The sequence below is a fragment of the Oryctolagus cuniculus genome, chromosome 19 (genome assembly GCF_051225735.1).
Source record: "Oryctolagus cuniculus isolate XC-2025 breed Fujian yellow rabbit chromosome 19, ASM5122573v1, whole genome shotgun sequence".
In the NCBI taxonomy this organism is placed as follows: domain Eukaryota; kingdom Metazoa; phylum Chordata; class Mammalia; order Lagomorpha; family Leporidae; genus Oryctolagus; species Oryctolagus cuniculus.
The window spans coordinates 7,322,482-7,348,073 of NC_142885.1; the positions used below are offsets into that span (position 1 = coordinate 7,322,482).

General features: G+C 48.7%; 2 protein-coding genes and 1 non-coding gene across 12 annotated transcripts in view; 2 read left to right on the plus strand and 1 right to left on the minus strand.

Moving 5' to 3' along the window:
* Nucleotides 1-16,014, minus strand: part of USP42 (ubiquitin specific peptidase 42) — a 51,525-nt gene extending 35,511 nt beyond the window's left edge. For 2 of the 10 annotated variants that reach the window (XM_070064375.2, XM_070064376.2), the window contains exons 1-3: nucleotides 15,862-15,955; nucleotides 11,557-11,803; nucleotides 7,975-8,175 (exon numbers count right to left, since the gene is read on the minus strand). Coding sequence is in view for 6 of the 10 variants with exons in the window: in XM_089320906.1 (XP_089177032.1) it covers nucleotides 6,505-6,624; nucleotides 7,975-8,175; nucleotides 11,557-11,794 (559 nt within the window). In the remaining 4 variants the exon portion in view is untranslated. Of the gene's footprint in view, nucleotides 1-5,709; nucleotides 5,844-6,170; nucleotides 6,289-6,504; nucleotides 6,625-7,974; nucleotides 8,176-11,556; nucleotides 11,804-14,640; nucleotides 14,685-15,861 lie in introns of those variants that run through there. The other 8 variants (XM_089320906.1, XM_051838979.3, XM_089320907.1 and 5 more) reach the window with 8 other exon arrangements.
* Nucleotides 16,015-16,266: 252 nt separating this feature from the next.
* LOC127488706 (uncharacterized) lies at nucleotides 16,267-18,899 on the plus strand. Its single transcript, XR_011384533.2, has 2 exons — nucleotides 16,267-16,446; nucleotides 16,865-18,899. It is a non-coding gene; the product is annotated as an uncharacterized LOC127488706 (transcript).
* A 2,279-nt stretch (nucleotides 18,900-21,178) lies between these two features.
* On the plus strand, nucleotides 21,179-21,582 carry LOC149120324 (translation machinery-associated protein 7). The gene has a single exon (XM_070064378.2). It carries the CDS (start codon nucleotides 21,214-21,216, stop codon nucleotides 21,406-21,408), a length of 195 nt encoding a protein of 64 aa, XP_069920479.1. The 5' UTR covers nucleotides 21,179-21,213; the 3' UTR covers nucleotides 21,409-21,582.
* Nucleotides 21,583-25,592: the final 4,010 nt, after the last annotated feature.

Consider the following 25,592-nt stretch of genomic DNA (forward strand, 5'->3'; position numbering starts at 1 on the left):
TGCCATCGGATCAGCGCGGTGCGCCGGCCGCAGCGCGCCGGCCGTGGCGGCCATTGGAGGGTGAACCAACGGCAAAGGAAGACCTTTCTCTCTGTCTCTCTCTCTCACTGTCCACTCTGCCTGTCAAAAAAAAAAAAAAAAAAAAAAAAAGAAACAAAAACCTGGAAAGCAACGAAGCAAGCACCAACAGCTAAAAGTTGTCTACTCCTGTAAATCAATAAATAGCATCCAGGAGAAAGCACTGTGGCACAGGGGGTTAAGCTGCCGCTCGCAACGCCGGCATCCCACATCAGAGGCAGGAACGGGCCCAGCTACTCTACTCGTTCTGATCCAGCACCTGGGAAGCCCCAGAGGACGGCCTACATACTTGGGCCCTGCATCCACAGGATGCAGGTGGAACTCCTGGCTCTGGCTTCAGTCTGGCCCAGGTGTGGCTGCTGTGACCATTTGGGGACTGAGCCCACATATGGAAAAACTTTAACTTTTTTTTAAAGATTTATTAATTCTATTAGAAAGGCAGAGTTACAGAGAGGGAAAGGCAGAGGGATAAACATCCTCCATCTGCTGGTTCACTCCCCAAATGGCTGCAATAGCTGGAGTTGGGCCAATCCAAAGCCAGAAGCCAGGAGCTTCCTCTGGGTCTCCCATGTGGGTGCAGGGGCCCAAAGACTTGGGCCATCTTCTGCTTTCCCAGGTCATAGCACAGAGCTGCATCAGAAGTGGTGCAGCCGGGACTCGAACCAGTGTCCATATGGGATATCAGCATTGCAGGCAGCAGCTTTACCCATTATACCACAGTGCCGGGCCTTGGAATATCTCTTTCTCTGTCTCTCCATCACTCTCTATTGCTCTGCCTTCCAAATAAATGCAACTTTAAAAAAAAAAAAAAGAAAAAGAAATACCTTGCAGTTAATAAAATGAGGTAGATCTATTATGGATTCAGATTCATATTAACCATAAAAAAGAACAAAACTATAGTTCAGCAACAAGAATGGAACTGGAGGACCTTGTGTCGAGTGAGGTAAGTCAGGAACAGAGACCTCGTGTTCTCACAGGCGTGTGGAAGCCAAAGTGATCTCAAGGAAGGAGAGGACAGAGAGGCAGTTCCTGGAGCCCAGGGCGGGAGAGGGAAGAGGCTGGTTAATGGGTGCACCAGAGGAGCAGGACAGGAGGAATAACTTCCAAGCTTCTACAGCACAGCAGGACAATTACGCTTGAAAACAAGTAACTGAATATTTCAGAATAGCTAAGAGAGAGGACTTTAATGTTCCCAACACAAAATGATACATCTGAAGGTGACAGACACGCAATTACCCTGAACTGTTACTACACACTGTAGACATGCGTTTAAATGCCACACAGCACCCCATAAATACGAACACAACTAATAAATAAACTCTAACTGGTAGGATAAACACTAAAGAAACTGAAAAAAAAATTTTAAAAACTCAATTAAGGAAATGAAAACAGAAGCTGCAGACTGGGAAGAAACATTTGGATCCACATATCCAACACAGGCCTGGAAGCTAGAATAGGGTATATAAACAACTCCCTACACTTGACAGAGTGGGCTCGCACTGTGGCACAAAGGGTTAAGCCACTGCATGCAATGCCTGCATCCCATGTGGGAACCAGCTACCACTTCCGATCCAACTCCTTGCTTATTTATGTGCCTGGGAAAACAGAGAAAGGTGGCTCAAGTACCTGGGGCCCTGCCACCCTCATGGGAGACCCAGACTGAGTTACAAGTTCTAGGTTTTGGCCAGGCCCAGCCCCAGTCACCTGGGGAGTGAACCAGCATATGAAATCTGTTTCTCTGTAACTTCCAATTCAATTAATCTTAAAAAAAAAAAAAAAAAAAAACTTGAAAACCAAAGAATGAGACCAAAAATGAAGCTCGCACTAGAGACGCGCAAACTGATTCCAAAACTCATTTGGAAATGTAAATGCCTAAGAAGGGCCAAACAATTTTGAGAAATAAAAATAAATTTAGAGGACTTACCTGATTTCAAAACCCAATTATATCATAATCAAAACCTTGTTTTATGGAATAAAGGATCAGTTTAACCAAATAGGCTCCAGAAACAGATGCAAATGAACGTGGACAACTGATTCTGACAAAGGTACAAACACAATTCGGTGGTAAGAGTTATCTTCTTTCCTCCTAAATTTTAATTTATTCCTTTTCATCTTATTTGAAAAGCATTGAGACAGATCATCTCCTATCTCCTGGTTCACTCCACAAATGCCCACAACAACCAGGGCCAGGTCAGACTGAACCATGACCCAGAACCTCCCTCTGGTCTCCCACAGGGGTGACAGGGACTCAAGTAATTGACCCAGCATCTGCTGCCTTTCCAGATGCGCGTCAGCAGGAGGATGGACGAGAAGGCGAGCAGCTGGGACTGGAACCGAGCTCTCCAATATGCGACACAGGCGTTTCAAGCCAGAGCCCCACCCCAAGAATTACCTTTTCAATAAACAGTGCTGGGAAATGGATTTCCATATGCAAAAACAAGAACTTATTCTTACCCATTCTTTACACCACACAAAAAAATCCACTCACTATTGGCCAGTGACACAAATCTAAAAGCAAAAACTATAGAACTTCTAGAAGAAAATGTCATAAAGGTCTGTGACTTCTGGTTAGGTAACAAGTTCTTAATACAATACTGAAGCACGGGCTGGTGCCGCAGCTCAATAGGCTAATCCTCCGTCTGCGGCGCCGGCACACCGGGTTCTAGTCCTGGTCAGGGCGGCGGATTCTGTCCTGGTTGCCCCTCTTCCAGGCCAGCTCTCTGCTGTGGCCAGGGAAGGCAGTGGAAGATGGCCTAAGTGCTTAGGCCCTGCACCCACATGGGAGAACAGGAGAAACACCTGGCTCCTGGCTTTGGAACAGCGCCATGCGCCGGCCACAGTGGCCATTGGGGGGTGAACCAACGGAAAAAGGAAGACCTTTCTCTCTGTCTCTCTCTCACTGTCCACTCTGCCTGTGAAAAATAAAAAATAAAATAAAATTAAAAAATACTGAAGCACGATTGATTTAAAAAAATATTATAATGAAAGGAATGAAAAGACCAGCCCTATTCCAAGAAAATATTTGCAAATCACCTATCTGATAAACGATTCGCATCTAAAATATATAAAGAACTCTCAAAATTCAATAATAAAAAAATTACCCAGTTTTAAAATGAGTAAAAAGGGCAGGTGTTTGGCACATCCCTTAGCAGAGTCCAGGGTTCAACTCCCAGCTCCATTCCTGAGTTCAGCATCCTGCTAACACACACTCTGAGACGCAGCAGGTGACAGCTCAAGTGCCAGGGCCCCTGCCAGCACCTGGGACACTTGGGAGTTCCAGGCTCCTGGCTCCAGTGAGGCCTGGCCCTTGCTGCAGGCATTTGTGGAGTAAACCAGCAGGCCCAAAGTCTATCTTTTTCTGTCCCACTCTCACTAAAATAAAATGAAAATAAACAAGCAAACAAACAGGCAAAAGATTTGAAGAGGCATTTCAGCAAAGTAAATCCACAGATGGCAAATAACTACATGAAAAGATGTTCAACATCATTACTGAGTAGAGAAATACAAATTAAAACCACGATAAGGGGCCGGCGTTGCGGCTTAGCGGATAAAGCCTGCAGTGCCAGCAGCCCATACGGGCGCTGGTTCTAGTCCCGGCTGATCCTCTTCCAATCCAGCTCTCTGCTATGGCCTGGGAAAGCAGTAGAGGCCCAAGTCCTGGGTCCCTGCACCCACATGGGAGATCTGGAAGAAGCACCTGGCTCCTGGCTTCAGACTGGCACAGCTCGACCCATTGCAGACATCTGGGGAACGAACCAGCAGATCGAAGACCTCTCTCTCTCTCTGCCTCTGCTTTTCAAATAAAAATAAAAACACACACACAGGGGCTGGCACCATGGCGCACTAGGTTAATCCTCCGCCTGTGGTGCTGGCATCCCATATGGGCACCAGGTTCTAGTCCCGGTTGCTCCTCTTCCAGTCCAGCTCTCTGCCATGGCCCAGGAAAGCAGTGGAGGATGGCCCAAGTGCTTGGGCCCCTTCACCTGCATGGGAGACCAGGAAGAGACACTTGGCTCCTGGCTTCGGATCGGCGTAGCTCCGGCCATTGTGGCCATTTGGGAGATGAACGATCAGATGGAAGACCTTTCTCTCTGTCTCTCTCACTGTCTGTAACTCTATCTGTCAAATAAATAAATAAATAAATCTTTTTAAAAAATCACACACACACACACACACACACAGTAAGATACTAAATGCCACACACCTATTAAGACAGCTAAAATTCAACACACTGATCATCCCAGCTCCAGGGAGGGATATGGAGCAAATGGAACTTTCGCTCACTGCTGGTCCAAAGAACACGTTACAACTACTTTGGGAAACCGTTTGGAAGTATCTACAGTGTTAAGAGGGAGCAGGATTTGGCACCATGGTGAGGATGCTGTCTGGGACACCAACATCCCACACTGGTGTGCCTGAGCTCATTTCTGCTTCCAATTCCAGCTCCCTGCTAACGCACACCCTGGGAGGCAGCAGACAATGGCCCAAGTACTGAGGTCCCTGCCACGTACACAGGAGATCCAGACTGAGTTCTGGTCTCCTGGCCATGGCACAGCTTTAGCTATTAAGGCATCTGGGGAGTGAACCAGCAGATAGAAGATCTCTCTCATTCTCTCTCTCTCCCTTTCAAATATAATGAAAATTTTTTCAAAGTTAAAAAAAAAAAAAAGGTACACATGTGTCCGAGGACCGAGCCACTTCACTAATTACCCAAGAGAAATTAAAACATGCCCTCACAAAGCTTTGCTCCCAAATATCTGTAGCAGCTTATTGGTGATGGTCTGAAATGGCAAATAACCCAAATGTTTATTTGGGTAAATGGAGAAATAAAGTGTGGTAGATCCATATGATGGAATACTACTCAGAAATAAAAATGTATTACTGATACAGCAAGGCATGGAATAATGTCAAAACAGTTACACTGATAGAAGAAAACAAGACAATTTAATATACAGAGCCTTCAAAAAGTTCAAAGAGGGGCCAGCATTATGGCACGGCAGGTAAAGCTGCCACCTGTAATGCCAGCATCCCACGTGGGTGCCTACTGGAGTCCTGGCCGCTTCACTTCCCATCCAGCCCCCTGCTAACGCACCTAGGAAGGCAATGGAAGATGGCCCCAGTGCTTGGGCCCTGCACCCACGTGAGACCTGGAAGAATCTCCTGGCTTCTGCCTGGCTCAGCCCTCGCCAATGCAGCCATCTGGGAAGTATATCAGCAGATGCAAGATCGATCTCTCTCTCTCTCTCTCTCTCTCTCTGTGCTCCTCCCTCTTGCTATGTAACTCTTGATTTTCAAATAAATAAATACATCTTTTAAAAAAAGTTCAAAGAAAATGAATACTATGAAAAAACTAAGTATGGTTGTTAAAATTTTTTTGCATCAGAATACTTATATTTGAATTCCATTCTCCACAAACCTGTTGGAGTTCCCTTATGGACTGTGTAATTCCGCATATTCAACAGTCTAGAAGATCCAAACTAGGGGCAGGCATTGCGGCACAGCAGGGTAAGCTGCTGCTTAGGATACCCACATCCCAGACTGGAGTGCCTGGTGTGAGTCGCAGCTTCTCCCCCCCTCTAATCCAGCTTCCTCCCAATATGCCTGGGAAACAGCACATGACGGCACAAGTACCTGGGTTCTGCCATCCATGTGGGAGACCTGGATGGAGTTAGCAGCTCCAGGGATCAGCTTAGCCTTGCTCCAGCTACCGCAAGCCCTTGGGGAGTGAACCAGCTGGATGGAGGTCTCTCTCCCTATCATTCCATCTTTCAAATAAACAAATAAATCTTTGTTTCAATAAAGAAAAGAAACTCCAAACAAAGCTATCGCACCAGAAAGCCTGTCAGTGGCTTCATGGGATGGAAGGAATGGGAGTGAGCAGCAGAGGAAAAGGCGTTAGGAAACTTCTGGAGTAAGAAACATGTTCAAAATCTTCCTCGTGATGAGAGTCCATGAGTGTACACAAATGTCAAAACGCATCACACTTTATGTTTAAATATGTGCAATTTCTTGTATATCAATTATACCTCAATAAAACTGGGGGAGGGGAGAGACAGAGATGGGACATCATCAGTAAAAAAAAGAACAGGCACCTGGAGCCGATGCTATGGCGTAGCGAGTTAAACCGCCGTCTGCAGTGCTGGCATCCCACATGGGCACCGGTCTCAGTCCTGGCTGCTCCACTTCTGATCCAGCTCCCTGCTAATGTGCCTGGGAATGCAGCGGAAGATGGCCCAAGTCCTCGGGCCCCAGCACCCACGTGGGAAACCCGGATGAAGCTCCTGGCTCCTGCCTTCGACTTGGCCATTCGGCCATTTGGGGAGTGAACAAGCAGATGAAGACTTCTCTCTCTGCCTCTCCCTCTTCCTCTCTGTAAATCCACCTTCCAAATACATTAATAAATCTTTAAAAAAAAAAAATAGGCACCTAATTCTGGACACCAGGAACTCTTGAATCTTGTCTTGGTGTGTTCTCTCACTGTCCAGGTGCTAGTGCTGGGTGTCCATCCACACCCTACTGTAAGTGCGTAAGAGACTGGAAAGCTGTCTTTGAGGAATGAATGATGTACTTAAAAAAGGAGAAAATGACATCAAACAGAATATTCATTCTGTAATTTAAAACCCCTTGGCATAACAAATACCTCTATTTTAGATTCCAGGTGATTTTTCTTTGGTTTCTTTAAATTTTTTGTACTTTCTAAATTGTGTACAAACAGTACTTATGCTGTTTGGAGAGAAAAATAGCTATTCAGGAATCAATCTGTATTCTCCATTAGGAACCATTCAAGGGGCTGGCACTGTGGCATAACAGGTAAAGCCACTGTCTGCAGCATCAGCATCCCATACAAGTGCTAGTTCAAGATCCAGCTGCTCCACTTCCAATCCAGTTCCCTGCTAATGCACCTGGGAAAGCAGAGGAAGATGGCCCGAGTACTTGGGCCCAAGCACGTACATGGGAGACCTGGAAGCAGCTCCTGGCTCCTGGTATATGCCTGGCCCCGCTACGACCATTACGGCCATTTGGAGACTGAACCAGCAGATAGAAGATCTCTCTGTCTCTCCCTCTCTCTGTAACTTTCTCTTTCAATAAATAAATAAATCTTTAACCCCCTCCCCAAAAAAAGAGACTAAGGAGGTTTTTTTTTTTGATCCTGATCATTAACAATTAGCACAAGTATACACACATGAGTAGTCTGAGCATAACTTTACTTCAAAGAACAGGGAAACTTCATTTATAAAGGGTAAAGGATATTTACAAGATATAAAGGTCATAACCTAAAAAATGGATATTCTATAAATTCTGAACCTCATTAATTAACCACTGAGTTAGCATCCTCATAGGTTCACCTAATTAAAGACCGTTCACAATGTTTGAACTGCTTTTCTGCCCTGGGGGGTTGAGGATGCAGCTCCCATGCTAAAGGCAGAACTCTCCAAGGACACCAGGACACGGGGCAGCACTGAGGGGTGACACGGCTCCTCTCTCCACTATGGCTCAGCAGCCTGTCAGTCAGTCAAGCCCTCCAACAAAGGATGAGGCTGGGAAAGGCAGGAATTCTTAACCCTGCTTGTCCCAAACTGTTACTATCAGACACTGCGGTCACACTGTCTAACAAGCAGGGAAACCAGCGTGGGGAGGTTGTGGTGCAGAAATGCTAAATGCAGGTGAAGTGTTTCTTTTTTCAATACTGTCACAGTAGGAGCAAAACGCTTTATGCAACTTGCATACGAATCCTCAGAGTCCTCTTCCTCTTTGTTTTCTCAAAGAATAAACGATCAAATACCTTAGCGATCAAATACCTTGACTTAATTCTTCATTGTCACCCCAGAGAAAAAAAAATCAAGGTAGGTTATTTTTCCACAATTCTGCAAACATACCAGGACACAGACCACTTACATGTCTTGGAGTGTTCATGTGATAGCATGTAATTGGCGAGAGGCGGCGTGTAGGTTAGACACTGCAGGGCTGCATTGGCAAAGCAGGTATTGCCCAAATTCTGGAGCCCAGCTCCAACTCTGTGAGTTTGTTGCCACTTAAGACAAATCTTCTCAGATGGAAAAAGAACTTTTTGTGGAGGAGCAATGCCATCACCTAGGGCTAGAAATAGAAACACATGTTTTAAAACAGAGCTTTGCAGGCTTCTTCCAAAACTAAACAAATAGCAACACTTGATCAAACCTGAATCTGATCAAGATTCTAAACCTCATCACCAGTGTGCCGGAACTAGAGGGGAGACAAGGACATTTTAAAAGACAGACTCCAGAATGTAGGAAACTCTACATGATTTGGTTTTTTCAATAAATAAACTGCAAGAATAAAAAGGGGAGAAGGTTACACACTAAAAGAAACTTAAGAGGGGTCGGCGCCATGGTGCAGGAGAATTCTCTCTCTGCCTGCTGCACGGGCACACCATATGGGTGCCGGTTCTAGTCCTGGCTGCTCCTCTTCCAATCCAGCTCTCTGCTGAGGCCTGGAAAGGCAGAAGATGGCCCAAGTCCTTGGGCCCCTGCACCTGTGTGGGAGACCGGGAAGAAGCTCCTGGCTCCTGGCTTTGGATTGGCACAGCTCCAGCCACTGTGGCCATTTGGAGAGTGAACCAACAGAAGGAAGACCTTTCTGTCTCTCCCTCTCACTGTCTGTAACTCTACCTCTCAAATAAATAAAATCTTTAAAAAAAAAAAAAGAAAGAAAGAAACTTAAAAGACATCCCACCCAGTGCAAAGTGTAGACCCTGTCACAATGCTTTCTACAGCCAACTGCTGACAAAGGATGATGGGACAACCAGGGAGACAGAACACTGACTGCATTACTAATACAAAGACTTTATTTTTCAGAGACAAATCCTTTAGATACACAACTAGCATATTCAAAATTGAAATAGGAAGTATCAGACTTGCTTTAAATAATGGGGGGGGGGGTTAACTGGCATAATTGGCCATGAGTTGACGTCCAAGTGACTGATGGTTACATGAGATTTCTCTTAACTACTGTCTTATAGTCACTTAAAATTTTTCTAAATAAAGTTTTTTTTTTTTTTTTTAATTTATTCGAGAGGCAAAGAGAGACAGACAGAGCACTCATTCACTGGATCACTCCCTAAATGCCAACATGGGCCTGGGTTGGGCTGTCAAAGCTGAGAGCCTGGAACTCAATCCTGGTCTCCCACGTGGACGGCAGGAACTGTTATCTGAACCATCCCCGCTGCCTCCCAGGATCTGCACTGGCACAAGTTGCAATCAGGAGCCAGAGCTGGGGCTCAGATTCAGGCACGCAACTGTGACTCTAAATGCCCACTCCTAATAACAGGTTTTCAAAAGGAAGTGACGCCACCATCAATGGAGCAGGGGTCAAGCCCCTCCCTACACATCCAGGCGATGTCTAAATGGTACTTAGAGAGCTCACGAGAATCACTAGGCACGGGGTCTCTGTCTGCACAACCCCAGCAGCAGGTGGTCAAGGAGGCAGCACACTCCACCTTACAGTTAACTTCGTAAGCCTTTATTTGTACGCATCTATAGCTTTAACTTGTCATTTCATTTTTCCATGAACTCTGAAGTACCCCCTACATTCAGTACCACTGTCATGTCACTGAGCGGACTCTCCCCAGGACCCAGGCGGGCTCAGTTCTGATCCCAGCAGCAGATTTACCACCACGGTTCTGAACTCAAGCCGTCAGTCACCACCAGACACACCGGTAAGCATGCTGTACGTGGCCTAAAGGGTCTCGTCCACGTTCAAGCCTTTTACAGATTCCTGGTAACCACACATGCGATCAGAACTCAGGGGAAGCTCAGCGACAGCTTACTGAGCAAAGCTCAAAATCACCCACAGCCAAGCCCAGCTTTTCAGAGGCCTGCCAGCTCCTCGGCACACGACAGGCGGGCATGCTCCGCAGAGGCTGAGCACTCAGACACAGACAGGCCTCAGCTCTGGAGGGACAGACAGCAAGACCAGGAAAAGGGAGCGAGCTGCGGACGGTGGGGAGGGACCCCTCAGGACGGCACAGTGGGAGATGTGAGCCAGGGAGGCTGGAGATGTGGAGAAGGTGTCCTGTGGGAAACGAGTCAAAGGAGCTAACCCTCAACGAGGCACAGCCCAGCAAGTAGCTTGTGTTTTGTGGTATCCACTTTGCTTCCACTCAGAACACCTTCAGCAAACCAAACCACCTCTCTCCCCCACAACAAACCAGGTGACTCCAAACAGAAGAGACGAGTTATTCTACGCCAAACAACGCCCTCAGTAGAAACTCTATCACCCTTCTTTGGATGTCAAATCTTCAAGTCTTAAAATTCAAAAAATCTTAGAAGGACCAACTAAAAGTGTCAATGTCTCATTTATCTGGGTGAATTTTAACATATGTAACCACATTTGTAATATTTTAACAAACGTAACATTTGTATCATCTGCTCTGTCACAAGGAGCTTTATTAGTAGTACAGCTGGTTTTTAACAGCAAAAAAACATTAGCCAGGGAGAGCCTGTTTGCTACAGGGGTGGGGAACATCCGGCCCACGGGCCACAAAGGCCCACAAAATCATTTAATCTGGCCCTGCCAAGGCAAGCCCAGGAGGTACTCAAAATTCAATAAATCCATAGCAGGCTACTTTTTAGGTTGGTAATTTTGTATGGCCCATAACAAATGATGTCTAACTATCCAAATGGCCCTTGGCAGGAAAAAAGGTTCCCCACCCCTAGAAAGGCAACCATTTAAAAAAAAAAATAATCTTTAAATTTTTAAAGAAATCTACTTAGAGAACTATAACAACTACTGGGTAGCTGAGCAGTCAAGGTAATTTAACTTGCCCATCCCAAGTCTCAGAAGGATAAAGTGGCTCACTAGGCTAATCCTCCACCTGCAGCACTGGCACACTGGGTTCTAGTCCCGGTTGGGGCGCCGGACTCTGTCCCGGTTGCCTCTCTTCCAGGCCAGCTCTCTGCTGTGGCCCGGGAAGGCAGTGGAGGATGGCCCAGGTGCTTGGGCCCTGCACCCACAAGGGAGACCAGGAGAAGCACCTGGCTCCTGGCTTCAGATCGGTGCAGTGCGCTGGCCGCAGCGTGCCGGCCTTTGGAGGGTGAATAAACGGCAAAAGGAAGACCTGTCTCTCTCACTGTCCACTCTGTCAAAAATAAATAAATAAATAAAGCTCCTGGATCCTGATCGGCACAACTCCAGCCGTTGCGGCCATCTGGAGAGTGAACCAATGGATGGAAGACATTTCTCTCTGTCTCTACCTTTCTCTGTAACTCTTTCAAATAAATAAATCTTTAAAAATAAAAATAATTTTTTTAAAAATTAGAAACAAAACAATTATTAATATCCTAGTATCTTAATTATGAACATGGAACAGAGCACAGTGACATGCATCCCATAAACAAAGCACCTGCGCGGGGACCAGGGATGAGCCCCTCTCTGGACCCGCACACCACCAACAGCACGCACACAGAAAATCTCTGGCAGGGCCTTTACAGAAAGCAGTACCTTGGTCTTTCTGTGGTGATGGCTTTGATTTATCAGCTACAGAAGAATTCGAGTAAACTACAGCACCAGGTACTGGTCCTAAAGGAAGGGTGTGGTTTGCCACGTCATTTAATGAAGACACAGCACCCCAGCTGGCAGAACCTGCATCCATGTCTCCAGGCGAGACTGCCTCCGAACTGCCAGGTGGGTTCTGATAGGCCGATGGGTCTGAAGGTTCAGCTTTGTCAACTATGGTCATTGTTCAACTCTGCAAAAGACAAGAACATACAGTGTTTCATGAAGTGAGAAAAGTCATCCATTCACCCTATCATCAGATCCTGGAAAGCTATTCTCACCACTTCCAATTATTTTTAAACAAATCACTCAAACATCCTTGGAACATACAACACCATGTAAATCTAAAAGTGTCAACAATCTTTATTTTAAAACCTTCAAAGAAGTATTTGATCAGAAGAACTTCTCATTCTATTCCATGTCCCCTCAAAGTCTGATTTTCCATTTATAATTAAGCACCTCAATTTCCAATTCTATATATTTACTATATAAGTACCTATTTTCTCCTCTCCACTGCTTACAACTAGAAACAGTATACACACTGATGGATTTGACTACATTTCCAATTCACATATACTTCCTCAGGGAACAATCTCAACTACTTGGAAGAGAAAGATCTAACTTTAACTGTGATCTTGAAGTACAAACTGACACTGCATGAAAAATATGACATTCCAAAAAAAGTATAATTATGGGAAGTCTCGCCTATGAAATAAAACCATTTGTCTGAAGAGCTTCATTTGTATGGTATGTATGATTTATTTTTAAATGAAACTCATAAGACATCAAACCTGAACACAAATGCATTACAAAACTACTTCGTTTTCTCTTTGAATTCTATTTTAAAATCTACTAATTGAGCAGGCGGTTCATTAGCCACTGAAGGCACGTTAACCTGTTTAATGTTAGAATGAACCTCGGAGAGACGCGAGAAGCCACGGTAAGCCAGAAGACTAGGCAGCTGGGCCTGGAGGACAGGTCTAGCACTCCCTGCTGGGCTCCCTCAGGGACATCCCACCCGGTGAGCAGAGCACTTTCAGGAATGTGTCTGCAACTGCCCAAGGGCAGCCAAACCTAGAGCTGACCCTCCCCTGCTCACCTTGCTTGGGAGTGACCCGTCAGCCTGCCCACGGCACAGTGGCCTAACACCTGGACGGGCACTCTCTGACCCAGGAACCTCCCCAAACTACCCCACATTCCCTTCCCAGCTCACCCTAGGCTCTGCCTTTTCCAACCTCCCAGCATTGCCAGCTCACACTGCTGAGTTCAGAATTCATTTCCTCAGACACCTTCCTGACAACCCCCTTCCCAACACTGGGGGAGAAAGCCCTCCTCCAAGCTCACCGCACCAGGCCTGTGGCTCTCCAGCGCTCACCCCACAGCACCCAGGCCTTGTACTTGTTGCTATCACGTTCTCATTTACATCTGAACTGAACAAATGAGTGAACAAATCCTGAAAGCAGGAAATAGCCAGCACTTGCTCTTAGCACCAGCCTGTGCTGAGGGGTTCATATGTATCTTCTTTAATCCTTAAACTCAGAAGTAGGAACAGCCTTTAAAATCTGCTTTAAGAAATGTATCCAACACAGTAAATACAAAGGACAATGCACATGCCACTCCAACGAACATTATAAATACTGCACTGGATATTGTAAAAGCCTTAAATTTGTTGTCTGATTTTTAATTAACATTGCCACCCCCAAAACATACAGCTGTAAAGTTTTTGAAATCTTCTGTAGAAACAGTAAAGTAGAAGTTAATTAGGTCTTAATGAACTAAGAAAAAAAACTGAATTAAAATTTTAAAACAATTAAAGATCTGTGACCCTCATTCAGGAAGCTTGAGCTGTGTCACCCAATAGAGTTTACCCTTCCTTATTTAACAGTCAAAAGAAATTATGAAACCAGCGTGGGGACAGGAATAAGAAACAAAATAAGAGGAAGAAAAGGAAGAAGAAAATCAAAACAAAGTAGCAAGACAAGGCTAAATGGGCCCTGGCTAAATGGGCCCTACCTACAGTAACATTAACTAACGGCAAACCCTGCTTTCCCCGGCATAAACATCCCTTCAGGACAATCATTAACAAACAACCAAATAAAACCGTTTTTACTTGCTCCAATAACCTTTTGGAAAGAAAAGCAACTCTTTGAAAAAAAAAAAAAAAGCCTCAAGCGTCAATCAGCCTTAATTTTGGATCAATGAAGTCTCACCTGAAGCCATCAGGTGCCACACTCAACCCCAAATGCTGCAGAGATAACCCTTCCTGAAGCCAAACAGTGTCGAGTAGGACTTACCAGTCACCTAAAAGGCACTTCAAAAAATTCTTGGAAAATGAGATTAAAGCTATCTTTGTTTTAGCGCCAAAAAAAAAATTCAAAATCCACACACACAAGGGGTCTTCAAAAGTTCACGGAAAATGCGTACAATGAAAAAACTGCTCATGGATATCAAAATTATTTCACAGCAAAACACACCTCTCTCTTAATTCCCTTTTCCCAGAACTTTCTGAAGTGCTTGTTGCGTTCTTTACTCTCCTTAGCACGCCCGTCATGAAAGTTCAGGGCTTTAAAGCAATTACATCAACGGAGAGTTGAAACTTCTCTCAACATCTTTGGATGCTAACACAAAAAGTTACAAAGGCATGTTTAAAACACACACGGAATCAAGGCGGGGGTTTGTGTGCAGGAATGACAGTCACAGATGATGCCTTCCTTCCCCAGGCCCTCCCACTCCAACCCCCTATGGTGACCCAATCTGAGAACGCCTTATTCTACTTTTTTTTTTTTCCTAAAGATTATATCACCATGTAAACAGTGTAGCAATCCACACACACACTGAGGCGGTATCAACACAGCTAAAAAGAAACTGTTATCACTGTGCTTCTACATAATGTAATCCACATTCTTGTAGCATTTCCGTTTTAGAAGAAAAACATACACAAGGTTTAAGAAAAAAAAAAAAAAAAGATACAACCTGGGCTCTGATTCTACTTAGGCAAACAAACGATTAGCCCTTAAACCAAATACTTACTGTAGACTTGATTCAGGGGTACAGAAAAGAAAGTGAAACTGACCCTAAGTAAAAACAAATAAGTGAAACTCATTATTCACATCCCCTATGCACTTTGAATGAGTTAATACAGTAAAAAAAATTTTAAAAAGTACAATGAACGCTTAAAACGTGCAACTGTGAAAAATGTTGAGCCTCCACCAAAAAAAAAAAAAAAAAAAAAGTATGGGGATCTCTCCAACCCCGATGCTAACTGGGACCAGGGTCCGGGCCGCGTGTGGGTTCCCCATCACCAACGCGGCGCCCCCCACCACCCCCACCAGCAGCAGCAGCCGGCCCTGAACACCCATTCAACAAAAAGTCATCCCCACTGCACCCACTGCAGAGAGAGGTTCAAGTCCCGCAGCGGAAAACTTCCGTCGCCACCAAAAAAAAAAAAAAAAATTATTATTATTTCCCCCCTCTTTTGGAACGTCCGAAAGGGACCCCTCTCCCCCCGGGCGGCCCGGCTCTCCCTGCGCCCCGAGATAAAGGACGGGCACCGAGGCACACATGGTTTTGGGGACGCGCCGCCCGGCTCCGGCTCCGCCTCTCGCCCGCCCCGCAGCCTCCCCTCGGGGTGCCCGCTGCGCCCGGGCCGGCCGGCCGGCCGGCGTGGACAAGTCGGCGGCCGCGGACAGGTGGACGGGCCCCCCGCGCGAGCCCCGGCCCGGGGAAGGGGGCGTCGGGGTTGCCAAAGTTTGTCTCCGCGAGGGGCGGAGTGGGGGTGGGGAGGCGAGCCCGCAAGCCGCGAGGGGCGCGGGGGCCGGCGGGCCCGGGGCTCCGCGGCCGGCACACGCCCACCCCGGCCGACCCCAGCCGGCCGGGCCGCCCGGAGCCCGCACGGCCCCGCGGGCCGAGGGGGCGGGCTGGGGCCGGCGGGGGTGGAAGGGCAGTGTCCATGGCAACCAGGGGGGTCCGGCCTCCCGCGCAGCCCCGCTCCCCCGGCGCCCGGCCGCCGCCCCCTCCCCAGCGGCCTGGCCCGGCCCCGGCGCGGTCGCGGCGCTGCCCCCCCACCCCCGGCGCGGCGGGGTCCCGGGCGGCCCCGCGGCAGCGGAGGGGGTGGCGGGAGAGGGGCCGCGCCAGCCTCCCGGCGGGCCGCGCCGGCTAAGGGGCGGCCGGGCCGGCTGCGGCCGAGGCGAGCGGAGCGCTCGGCGGGCCCCACGCCGGACTGCGGCAGGCGGGAAGGAGGCGGGAGCTTACCTGACCCGGCTCGGCGCTCGCTCCATCCCCCTCGGCCGCCGCCGCCGCCGCCGCACACAGCCCTGCCGCCCGGCGGGGGACAATGACGTGCCTCCATCCGGGCACCGCCGCCGCCGCCTCCGGGTCAGCGCCGCGCCCGCAGCGCCCCGCCGGGCCGCCAGGGGGCGCGCCAGGGCCGCGCCCGCACGCGCCTCCGCCCAGGGGCCGTCGCCGAAGAGGCGCGCAGCTAACGGGCCCGGCGAGCGCGGGAGGGGTCCGTCGCCAAAAGGGCGGCGGGCGCGGGCCGGCCTGGCGCGTCAGCAGAGCGCCGGCCGAGGGGGCGCGCTGATTGGCTGAGGCGGGGCGCGGCGCAGGCCCGGGGAAGGGCTGCTTCCGTTCGGGGCTGCCGGGAGCAGGCGCCCGGACGCTGAGGGCGCTGGAGGCCGCCGGAGCGCTGACGAGACGAGGCGGCGCGTGAAGCTTCCCGCGCGGGCGCTCCCCTCAGGGCCGCCGGACCCCATCGCGGCGCCCCGCTCACCCGCGCCGGCTGCAGACGCTGGGCTCCAGGAAAGGCGGAGGGGATTTGAAGCCGGGCTCCGGAACGGGGTAGACGCCCACCTGGTCTGGATTCCGTCTCGGCTCCCGGCGTTCCGCGTTCTCCGAGGGCCAGATCCAAGCCTGGACGGCCCCGGGACGAGCTGGACCCAGAGCTCCTGCGCCGCGGCGGCTCCTGCCCGTCAACGGATCCCCCAGCCTTGATGAGGGACCGGACCTGGGTCTTGGGGCCCCACGCGAGCTGACCCCCAAGGCCTGTCCGGAGTCCGTGGTCCTAGCCCTCCGAGAGGCAGCCTGCCTTCTCAGGATCCCATCAACCTTTATTTATTTGCGACCAGGATGACCCTTCAAAGCCACAAATCCCGACCCCACCCCCAGCACGCCCTGTCCTACCCTACTCCCAAGTCTGCTCTGCTTCCTCGGGTCTCCCAGGCTTAGTGCTAACTAACCTCCCCACCCCTCCGTGTAGGTGGCAAGGGTCTTTCCTGGTAGCAGTTATTTTGCTGTCTTTACGGAAAGAAGTTGAAGGGAAATGTCACTCGTGGGTCTCGAGCAGACTGCTGAAGTATTTTGAGGAAACAAAGACGGGGAAAGGTGAATTCCAAACATTTAAAAAAAAAACTCTCCAGTGCCCGCTTTGAGGATTAGCCACAGCTTTCTCCCGGGGGAAAAGCCTGTTAAGGGATTTCAGGCTATTAGGAGATTTACGGGAACAGAATTGCCATAGGTGATGGGCTCAGCAGTTCGCTTGTCTCTTCCAGATGACTTTCAGACGATTAAATCGGAATGCCAAGGAACTTAATATGCACCTGAGCTTCGTGGGGCTTGGAAATGCCACCCTAAGAAGGCACATTGGGAGCCTGGCTTCTAATTTCGTCTTTCACATTCTGTTGAATTGCCCCTTCGGCGTGCCCCTTGAATCTCACTACAGTACCTGAGCAACTTGAATAGGAAAAGGGATTAGGGTGGAAAAATCAGCCCTTGGAGCTCTCCAGCCAAAACGTGCTCTTGGAGGGGAACTTGCACCCTCCTGCCATAGAGCAAACACAGAGGCCCTTTCCTTCTAGAGTTCTTGCAAACTGTGTGACCTACGGGAGCTGCACTTAGCCTGTCTCCTCCTCTAACCAGCACGGGCCACGCTAGAGGCAGTGCCAAGTGCCTGCATCCTCACCCGGAAGAGGTGATCAGGGAGCAAAAGATGTGCCAGTGAAGGAAGAATGAGCCGGCGCTGAGCTCAACAGGCTAATCCTCTGCCTTGCGGCGCCGGCACACTGGGTTCTAGTTCCTGTCGGGGCGCCGGATTCTGTCCCGGTTGCCCCTCTTCCAGGCCAGCTCTCTGCTGTGGCCCAGGAGTGCAGTGGAGGATGGCCCAAGTGCTTGGGCCTTGCACCCCCATGGGAGACCAGGAGCAGCACCTGGCTCCTGCCATCGGATCAGCGCGGCGGCCATTGGAGGGTGAACCAACGGCAAAGGAAGACCTTTGTCTCTCTCTCTCACTGTCCACTCTGCCTGTCCAAAAAAAAAAAGGAAGAATGAGATTTTCTGAGGACCACTTCACACTCAGGGAACCTACAGCAGGCACTGTTAATGCCCTCTCCCGATAGCCTTTTACTGGCTCCTGCCCACCATGAGTGTTGGCCACCCCCGTTCTGGCTGAAGGGGAGCGTCGTCTTCCGCTGAGAGCCCATCCTTGCTTCTCCCTGCCGTGCCCTCTCTCACTGGCTTCCTTTCCAGAGCACTCCCTTAATATATCACTTGCACCAAGATTCTCTACCTAGCCCAGGAATGGTCCCAAGAAGCGAGTGTAAGGGCAGGATTTCAGGCGATGGGTGGGATGCTGAGAACTGAGTGATTGTGTCTGGCTCCCACCTGGGGAACCATACACTGGGAAAGGGGAACATTCAGACTGCAGACTCCGAGTTAACGCAGTCAACTGGAGACCTTAAGCACCCTCAGGACTTCATTGCTGGGGAGCCAATGAATACACTGTGTCCTGACCCAGCTTCCTCACTGGGCTCGCTGCTGGTTTCCTTGGTTCCAAATGTAGCCCTCAAATGGCCACCTTAGCAGTTCCTGGCCTTGTAGAATTGCTGTGGAGAAAGCCAACTGGAAGCCCCTGTAGCTGCACTCTGGCCAAGAGAGTAATTCTTGGGGTGAGTGGCAGAGAACAGTGCCAGCCACACAGAGTTGTGGAGCACACACATGCCAATCCCGTTCACCAGTGTGGCCTCTGCAAAAAAACGGATAGCTCATGAGAATGACGGCGAAGTTGTGCAGACTCAGTCATCAAGGACTCTTAGTGCCAGCTTCATGCCCCCACTTCCCACTGCATCCCTCGGAGCCCTTCAACGCCCACAACACAGCGGAGTAGTTTTTGCAATCTCTTGGTCGATCCTTTGTTGACTAGGCTCAGTTGGTCCTAAGTCCCTCACACCAAATTTGAACTAAGTCGTTCACCTCCAACAGATTTTACTCATAACCAGTGTGAACAAACGTGGAAGAAATGAAATACACAACCAGCAAAAAAAAATTAGTTAGCCATAAAATATATTCAAAAGTATCTACTGGGGCCGGCACTGTGGCATAGTGGGTAAAGCTACTGCCTACAGTGCCAGCATCCCATATGGGAGCCAGTTTGAGTCCTGGCTGCTTCACTTCCTATCCAGCTCTCTGCTGTGGCCTGGGAAAGCAGCAGAAGATGGCCCAAGTCCTTGGGCCCCTGCACCCATGTAGGAGACCTGGAAGAAGCTCCTGGCTCCTGACTTTGGATCCACACAGCTCCAGCCGTTGCAGCCATTTGGGGAGTAAACCAGCAGATGGAAGTGTCTGTCTGTCTGTCTCTCTCTCCCCCCTCTCTGTAACTCTGAGGGAGGAGGAAGGAGAAAGATGAGAGAGAATACCTTCCTTTCACTGATCAAGTGTTCCGATGACTGTCAGTAGACTTGTCCTGGCAGCCCATGTAGAGACTCAGTCATCACATGGTGTCTGGGAACAAAGACAGCAGGTGTAAATTCTGCCTCCAGCTTTTCTTTATGAGTTGAGTTCTTTGAGTCTTGCTTTGGTCTCTCGTGAAAGGAAAGACTGGTTGAATTTATCAAAGCCAATTTTATCCTGATGGATAATTAACACTCCTTCCCTCAAAGCCAGTATAAGGCATTGATGCCTGCAAGTTTTCAAGGTGGGTCCTGGTTGATCTTCTGAGGGAAGGGAACCTGAAGCCACAGCTGGCCACATCTTAGACCTGAGATGGTTACTTTCAGGGGACACAACCCAAGCTTCTCGTTTGTGAATTGTCAAAATAATAATTTAGAACTCAGCAAGCCAGGCATTGGAGATGCCACCCCTTCTCTCCACAGACCCTTTTGTGTTGGAACCCGCAGGTCTGCACAGTTACAACACACAGTCACACGTTTCCAAATGAAGAAGGCAATCACAGGGGAAAGGGGGTGGGTTTAACCCAGGCATGGATTCTGTTCAGGACAAGTTTACAGAGAAGGTGATCAGCCCTTGAAGATTAAGTAACACTCTCACCCCCACCACCAGGTAAATGAAGTCTGGGAAAAGGATGCAAACATTCTAGGAGCGAATGTCAACTGGAAGAAACAATGTTCCTCTCTTATATCCTTCCATGGCCCTTGGGTTTCAGAAAGTGCAGCAGAGGGAGAGAATCAGAGAGAGAGAGAGAGCAGTCTTCCTATCTATCTTCCTTCCGTCTGGTTCACTCCCCAGATGGCCCTGGCCCAAGCCCGGATCTCCATCTGGGTCTCCCACATGGGTCCGGGGGCCCAAGCACTTGGGCCATCTTCCGCTGTTTCCCCAGGCACAGTAGCAGAGAGCTGGATCAGTAGTAGAGGAGAGGGGACTCCAACTAGCACCCATATGGGATGTTGGTGTTGCAGGTGGCAGTTTAACCTGATGCTTCACAGTGCCAGCACCGCAACAAAGCTGTTGATGAACACACTCAACACGGAGCTGTGTAGAATTTCTTTTTCTTGAAACCATTCACTCAGCAAACAAGCACCTAGAATCAGCTCTGGAAGTCTGGAAGAGAAACATGGGATCAGTCCCAAACAGAGCCTGTCCTCCGTGAGCTTTCAGGATGTTTATATAAAGCATCAAGCGATTAATGACGACGAGGGTGAGGGACTACAGAAAAGACTTCCCTGGCAGAAGGCAGATTGAGATTTAGCAGGAAGGGCTCAATGAAACCGGGGAACTGGGGACAGGAAAAACTCAGAGAGGAGAGATTTGTGGGGACAGAGATGTGCAGAGGAATCCAAGAGAGGAAGGGAGAACCGATGTCCAATTCACCTTGATGGACATTTGAAGAAGGCAACTCACACAACTTCAGCAGATCCGTTTCTCAACAAAGCACAGCAAGTTAGGCTGGCATCCCATATCAGAGAACAGGTTCTAGTCCCATTGTGCAGTTTCCTATCCAGCTTCCTGCTAATGCACTTGGTATAGGAGCAGATGATCGCCCAAATACTGGGACCCTGACACCGAGAAGGGAGACTCAGACAGAGTTCCTGGTTCCTGGTTTCAGCCTGTCCAGCACAGGCTATTGTGGCCATATGAGGAGTGAACCAGTAGATGGAAGATTCTCTCCCTCTCTCTCTCTCTCTCTCTATATATATATATATGTATATGTATGTATGTATCCCCATATGGGATGCTGACACTGCAGGTGATGGCTTTACCTGCTATGCCACAGTGCTGGCCCCCATAAATAAATCTTAAAAAAAAAAAAGTACTCTAAGCCAACTCTGTCCCAAACTTTTCTATGGCAGTGATAAAGACCTGTGTTGTCGAGGCGCCATGTCCGGCCGGGAAGGTGGCAAGAAGAAGCCCCTGAAACAGCCCAAGAAGCAGGCCAAGGAGATGGATGAGGAAGATAAGGCTTTCAAGCAAAAACAGAAAGAGGAGCAGAAGAAACTCGAGGAGCTAAAAGCGAAGGCTGCGGGGAAGGGCCCCCTGGCCACAGGTGGAATTAAGAAATCTGGCAAAAAGTAAGCTGTTCCTTGTGCCTGAAGTGATGACGCCCTTGATTGCATTCTTAGCTAAACATCTCGATTCCCGGCCATAACATCTTATACCACCGTAGTTAGAATGAAGTGTTAAGAGTTAAGTGTTATCTTGGAGCCTGTTGTACATTTACAAATAAAATTTTGTAAAAAGGGGAATAAACCCCACTGTACTGTAAAAAAAAAAAAAAAAAAAAAAAGACCTGTGTTGTCTAACAGAGTAGCTGGGGACACACAGAGCTGGTGCACACTTGAATTGTGGCCTGAAGGAGGTGGTGCTATGGTCTAGAAGTTTAAGCCTCTGCAGTGCTGGCATCTCATATAGGTGCCGGTTCGAGTCCCAGCTTCTCTACTTCTGATCCAGCTCCCTGCTAATGTGCTTTGGAAAGCAGTGGAAGATGGTCCAAGTGCTTGGGCCCATGTATCCACATGAGAGTCCTGAAAGAAGTTCCTGGCTCTTGGCTTCGGTCTGGCCCAGCCTTGCTCATTGAGGTCATTTGGGGAGTGAACCAGCGGATGAAAGATTCTCTCTTTCTCTCTCTGTATCTCTGCCTTTCAAATAAATAAATGAATCTTAAGAAAAGAAAAGAAACACAGTCTAAGGAACTGGATTTTCAATTTTATTTTTAAACAATTTGTAATGTCCAGTGTAGCTACTTTACTACTATTGGCAGAAGTCTGTTATCCTGGTTACAGTCTATTCACTGTAGTGTTCTCTTTTCTTTTTTAAAAGGAATCTGTTTATACATTAGTTTCTCAGGATCAAAGCAAATGCATGCTGATCACTACAACACAATTCTCATCATTCACATGTTAATGTGATATCACATGTTAATGTGATATTAATACATGTTAATGTGATATTAATACAAAGAGATTCAATGTGGTTAATAGAATTATAAGACTATAATGATGCTACCCTTTTTCCCTCCCTCCCTTCTCATTTCTCTTAACTCTTTAAAAGATGTATGTATTTATTTGGAAAGCAGAGGGACCGAGAGGGAGAGACAGATTTCTCTATTGACTGACTCACTTCCTGAATGCCTACAGGGTCCCAGGCTGGGCCAGGCGAAAACTGGGAGCCAGGAACTCAATCCAGCTCTCCCATGTGATGGCAGGGACCCAAGTACTTGAGCCATCACCTGCTGCCTCCTAGTGTATACACTATCAGGAAGCTGGAATCAACAGCAGGGCTGGGACTCAAATCCAGATGCTATGATGTGGGCAGCCAAAGGCCTGCCCTGAGACCTTCCTTTTTCTTTCTTTCTTACTCCTTTCCTTTATTTATTAGATTTATTTATTTATTTGAGAGGCAGAGTTACAGAGAGAGAGAGAGACAGAGAGAGGTCTTCAGTCCACTGGTTCACTCCCCAGATGGCCACAATGGCCAGAGCTGAGCTGATCTGAAGCCAGGAGCCAGAAGCTGCTTCCGGGTCTCCCAAACGGGTACAGGGGCCCAAGCGCTTTTTCCATCTCCTGCTGCTTTCCCAGGCCATAGCAGGGGACTCATACTGGAGCCCATATGGGATGCAGTGTTGGAAGCAGAGGCTTTACCCTCTACACCACAGCGCCAGCCCCTAAGGGCTTCCTTTTCCAATGTAGGCATTACAGCTATCCATTTCCCTCTGAGAATTTATTTCAGTAGAAGTCAAAGTTTACATGGCTGCTATTTTTCTGTTTTCATTCATCTCAAAGTATTTGTTATTAAGTTTCTGAGTCCTTCTTTGACTAATGTGTTTAAAAATGTATTGTAGGGACAGGTATTTGGTCTGGTAGTTATGACGGTGGTTGAACTTGTAGGACTGAAATGGAGAACACCAGACTCCCATGGGACACTTGCTGAATGGGGACAGGTAACTCAATAGGCATCGTATGTCCTCAAATTAGGTTGTAATTGTGATGACATTGATTCCAAAGGGATTCTCTCTGGAACATAATAAATTGCTCATAGGATAAATATATAATACCTTTTAATTAAGTTATATGTGCAATGTAATGAATCCCAAGAGGATCCCCTCAGGAAATTAGTAGAAATGTTTTAAGCACTCCCCAAGCAATAAACATATTAGGCTCTGAGGATAGCCGTATGCAGTAGCCATCTTCCTCCCCAATTTACTCTTTCATTCATTCATTGATTTTTTTGCAGCTGCTGAGCATAAAAAGATGCCATGAGACAGAAAAAAATGAAGAGTAAGAGATGTACAAATAGTCCTCGTATTATTGGATTTCCAGATGCTTCTATGGGAGGGAGTTGGAGGTGGGGAGAGAAGGACGCTGCTCTGAGAAAATGAACGATTATGGTGAGCTGTGCTGATCGCCTTTGGGGGTGGATTTGGGTGCTGTGAGAGGCACTAGACAAACCAGATCACAACTGATGAAACTGGCTTCAAAGCGATGGGATTGGGTGAGTGGAAGGCTGTGAGAGGAACAGTACAGATTGAATAATGTCCTTGTTCTTCTCGATCTTGACAGACTTGGCATCCTTCCTTCGGGCCACGAGCAGGAAGTCCTTGATCTCTTCAATTTTCCGGGGCATGGCAGCGAGGCCACAAACCAGCACAGCAGGCAGCAAGAAAAAAAGATTTTATTTATTTGGAGGCAGAGTTACAGAGAGAGAGAGAAGGAGAGACGGAGAGAAAGGTCTTCCATCTGCTGGTTCACTCCCCCAAATGGCTGCAGCAGGCTAAACTGGGCCAGGCTGAAGCCTGGTGCAGGGACCCATGCACTTGGGCCATCTTCTGCTGCTTTCCCAGGCGCATTAGCAGGGAGATGCACTGGAAGTGAAGAAGCCAGGACTCAAACCAGCACCCGTAAAGGATGCCAGCACTGCAGGCGGCGGCTTAACCTGTGACACCACAGCTCTGGCCCCCAAGTTTATCTTTTGATTCCATCTTCCACAGACCTTTGGAAGCACCCTTGTGTACACATCTCCCTTCAGGCCGTGTTCTTGTGAGCTCCTGGCTGCACTGATTCCACCATCGCAGCGTCTACATTGTTAGGACACTGCAGATCCTAAAAGGGGGTGGCGGGTTGGGGCAGAGAGAGGTGAGAAGGGAAGGCACACGTCCAGCTCACCTCAAGGGGTTAGTGAAGATTACACATTCTCACAAATTATTTCTGGTTAGGAAAAGTCTAATGGTGAAAGAGACAGCACCGCTAGGATGACAGGTCTAACCCCAGTAGAACTAATCCATCTCCTAGGGAGAGAGGAATGCTTGTCATTAAGAGAAAGTTAGTGGGCCAGCGCCGTGGCTCAATAGGCTAATCCTCCACCTTGCGGCGCCGGCACACCGGGTTCTAGTCCCGGTCGGGGCGCCGGATTCTGTCCCGGTTGCCCCTCTTCCAGGCCAGCTCTCTGTTATGGCCAGGGAGTGCAGTGGAGGATGGCCCAGGTGCTTGGGCCCTGCACCCCATGGGAGACCAGGAAAAAGCACCTGGATCCTGGCTCCTGCCATCGGATCAGCGCGGTGCGCTGGCCGCAGCGCGCCGGCCGCGGCGGCCATTGGAGGGTGAACCAACGGCCAAGGAAGACCTTTCTCTCTGTCTCTCTCTCTCTCACTGTCCACTCTGCCTGTCAAAAAAAAAAAAAAGAGAGAGAGAGAGAAAGTTAGTGGGCCAGCGTCGTGGCTCATTAGGTTAATCCTCCGCCTACGGCACCGGCATCTCATATGGGCACCGGGTTCTAGTCCTGGTTGCTCCTCTTCCACAGCTCTCTGCTGTGGCCTGGGAAGGCAGTGGAGGATGGCCCAAGTGCTTGGGCCCTGCACCTGCATGGGAGACCAGGAGGAAGCACCTGGCTCCATTTGGGGGGGTGAACCAATGTAAGGAAGACCTTTCTCTCTGTCTCTCTCTCTCTCACTGTTTAACTCTATCTGTCAAATTAAAGAGAGAGAGAGAGAGAGAGAGAGGGAGAGAGAGAGAGAGAGAGTTAGTAACACTGGCTAAGAGGTGGGAGTCTACCGTGTCCCAGGCACCTCACGGGAATATTTCTCGCGTACTCTGTGCAAGGCTGGGAAGCAGCTGCGATCGGCACTCCCGTCTTGCAGATTAAGGATGAAGTGCATTAGCTAAGTTCCTTAGCCAGGGTGCAGAGGACGAGGGATTCTCTAGGCAGACAGGACAGCGTTTGCCAAGGCAGAAAGGAAAGGGAGTCAAGTAGGGAGCGCAGTGAAA